General features: G+C 42.5%; 1 protein-coding gene across 1 annotated transcript; it reads left to right on the forward strand.

Moving 5' to 3' along the window:
* Positions 1-314: 314 nt before the first annotated feature.
* Positions 315-1,422, forward strand: LOC131150796 (ethylene-responsive transcription factor ERF017-like). The gene has a single exon (XM_058101760.1). The coding sequence runs from the start codon at positions 473-475 to the stop codon at positions 1,082-1,084; it is 612 nt and encodes a 203-aa protein (XP_057957743.1). The 5' UTR covers positions 315-472; the 3' UTR covers positions 1,085-1,422.
* Positions 1,423-2,353: the final 931 nt, after the last annotated feature.

Genomic DNA, 2,353 nt, shown 5'->3' on the forward strand with positions numbered 1-2,353 from the left:
GTAAAGTAAGCAGTGATAATGATCTTAGTTTTTCCTTAATTATACTAGGAAACAGTGAGTAACACTAACATTTTCTGTGCAAATTACACAACACTTTTTTTAGACTACCACATTAGGACACGAGGAAAACAAACTAGTCCAAAACCACACATGCGGTCAAATCACTCCATGCCCTACCGCGTACGTCCTCACGGTGCCCTCCCATTGGTCCACGTGTCCATCTCCCCGCCATTTTCACAATCAACGCGCTCGGCTCCTCCACTGCTACTGCACCGTGCATACATACAAGTCACGGACTCTGCGTCTCTCTCTCTGTCTCTCGCCCTCACTCTATATATACAGAGACACAGCAGCCGCCATTTTTCAAACCATCCAAAACAAACACAGACCATTCCTTTAACTAATCAAAAGGTAAAATCATCCCACTTCATAATCAAAACATTAAACAATCCGATCACCGCCGGCGGCGATAATGAAACCGACGACGTCGACCAGCGGAAACCCGGACGAAAGCGGCGGCCAGTCCCGTTACCGGGGAATACGGAAGCGCAAGTGGGGCAAATGGGTGTCGGAAATCCGGCTGCCCAACAGCCGGGAGAGGATATGGCTAGGTTCCTACGACACGGCGGAGAAGGCGGCCCGGGCGTTCGACGCCGCCCTCTACTGCCTCCGCGGCCGGACCGCCAAGTTCAATTTCCCGGAATCGCCGCCAGAGATCGACGGCGGCGAGTCTCTCACTCCGCCTGAAATTCAAGCCGTGGCCAGCCGGTTCGCGAACGAGGAGCGGTCCCCTTCGTCGGAACGACGGACCGGGGATGCGCCGGAGCAGTGCACGTCGTCGTCCTTGGCTGCGTCGGCTTCAGCTGGAGCACACGGAGGGGGCGGCGAGGATAAGTTGATGGACTGGTCGTTTTTGAATCTGCTGGATCCCGGGGAGAGCGTGTCGGATTACGACGGGCTTATATCGGGCCTGGACAATGAGCTTTTTCCCCCGCCGCATGCGACGGCCGGCGACGAAAACGATGGGGAAGAAAATGGTGGGGGCGAGGCTTATTACCAGCAATTCGACCTCTGGAATTTCTAGCGATGTAGCGATTAGCAGTGGCGTTTGGATGTGGTCTCAGGAGTTTGGCGAATTTTAGCGAGTTTTGACCGGTTTATCATTATTTTAAAATAATATATTAAATAATACTATATTTGAAAAAATATTTCTAGATTCAAACTGGATAAAGCAGCGAGATTTATAAGTGTAAAGACCAACTTTTTTTCTTGTCAAATCTTGTCAGAGCAAGTAGTCAGATTTGTTTGCCACGACGTGAAGACTTAATTGGACTATCATTTAAATTTTGTTTCTTGATCTAGCAAAATTTATTGTATATTCAATATTCTTAATTAATAATCCAAAGTATGTCATTTTCAAAAGTCTTTTAACTATAATTTGTAACATGAATTATTTCAATTTTTTGTATTCTCCTTATTTATTTATTTATTATAATAATAATAATAATAATAATAATAATAATAATAAATTAAATTATTCGAGCAAAAATTATTTATTAATTTAAATTTTCATATAAAATAAATTAAAAATTTTAATTTAATTAAAAATATTATTTTTATCATAAATTAATATAACAGTCAAATGTTATAAATGTATACTAATAACAAGATTATTTTTAATTAAAAATAATAATTATTAAAATTATTAACTAAAAATCTTAATAATTATAATTTAAATTATATTTAAAACTAATAATAACATGTATTTAAAAACAAACTATTAGAAAATTAAACTTTCCATCTTATACTAATTTAAACTTTCCAACTTTTCAACTATCTCATGTATATGTATACCTTGTAATCCTTGTTATCATGGGTAAATCAATAGAGAATATTATTTTCCTCCAAATTAACATGGTATAAGAGATTACCTTTTTTTCTTTTTCTTTGTTCTTTTTTTTTTTTCTTGCCGCGCCGCCCCCACCGTTGCGGGTCTCTCTTGCTGTCACCCTCTCCGACCCCTCCTTCTCGGCTGTCTTCTGCAGCAATTCCGGCATCTCTCTACTTCAACTCTAGGTACCCTCTCGTCTCACTGTCTTGGCTCTCTCCCGCTCGTCCTTTCTCCGGCGTAGCTCAGTTCCTCCTCTCCTGCGCTAGTCGTCTTCGGCTCTCCTTCTTTGTACTCAAGAGTCCGCTGTTGCATCTCCGTGTCCCGGCGTCATTCTCTGCTCTCTGTCGTGCTCAGTGTCGTGCTCTCCGTTTCGGCCGGTGCTCTTCCGGCGCTAATCTTCTCCGGCAGCTCCTCGTTCCGCCACTCTCTCGTTCCTCCAGCGGCATCTCCTTCTTAGAATTC

This window comes from Malania oleifera, chromosome 3 (assembly GCF_029873635.1).
Source record: "Malania oleifera isolate guangnan ecotype guangnan chromosome 3, ASM2987363v1, whole genome shotgun sequence".
Taxonomy (NCBI): domain Eukaryota; kingdom Viridiplantae; phylum Streptophyta; class Magnoliopsida; order Santalales; family Ximeniaceae; genus Malania; species Malania oleifera.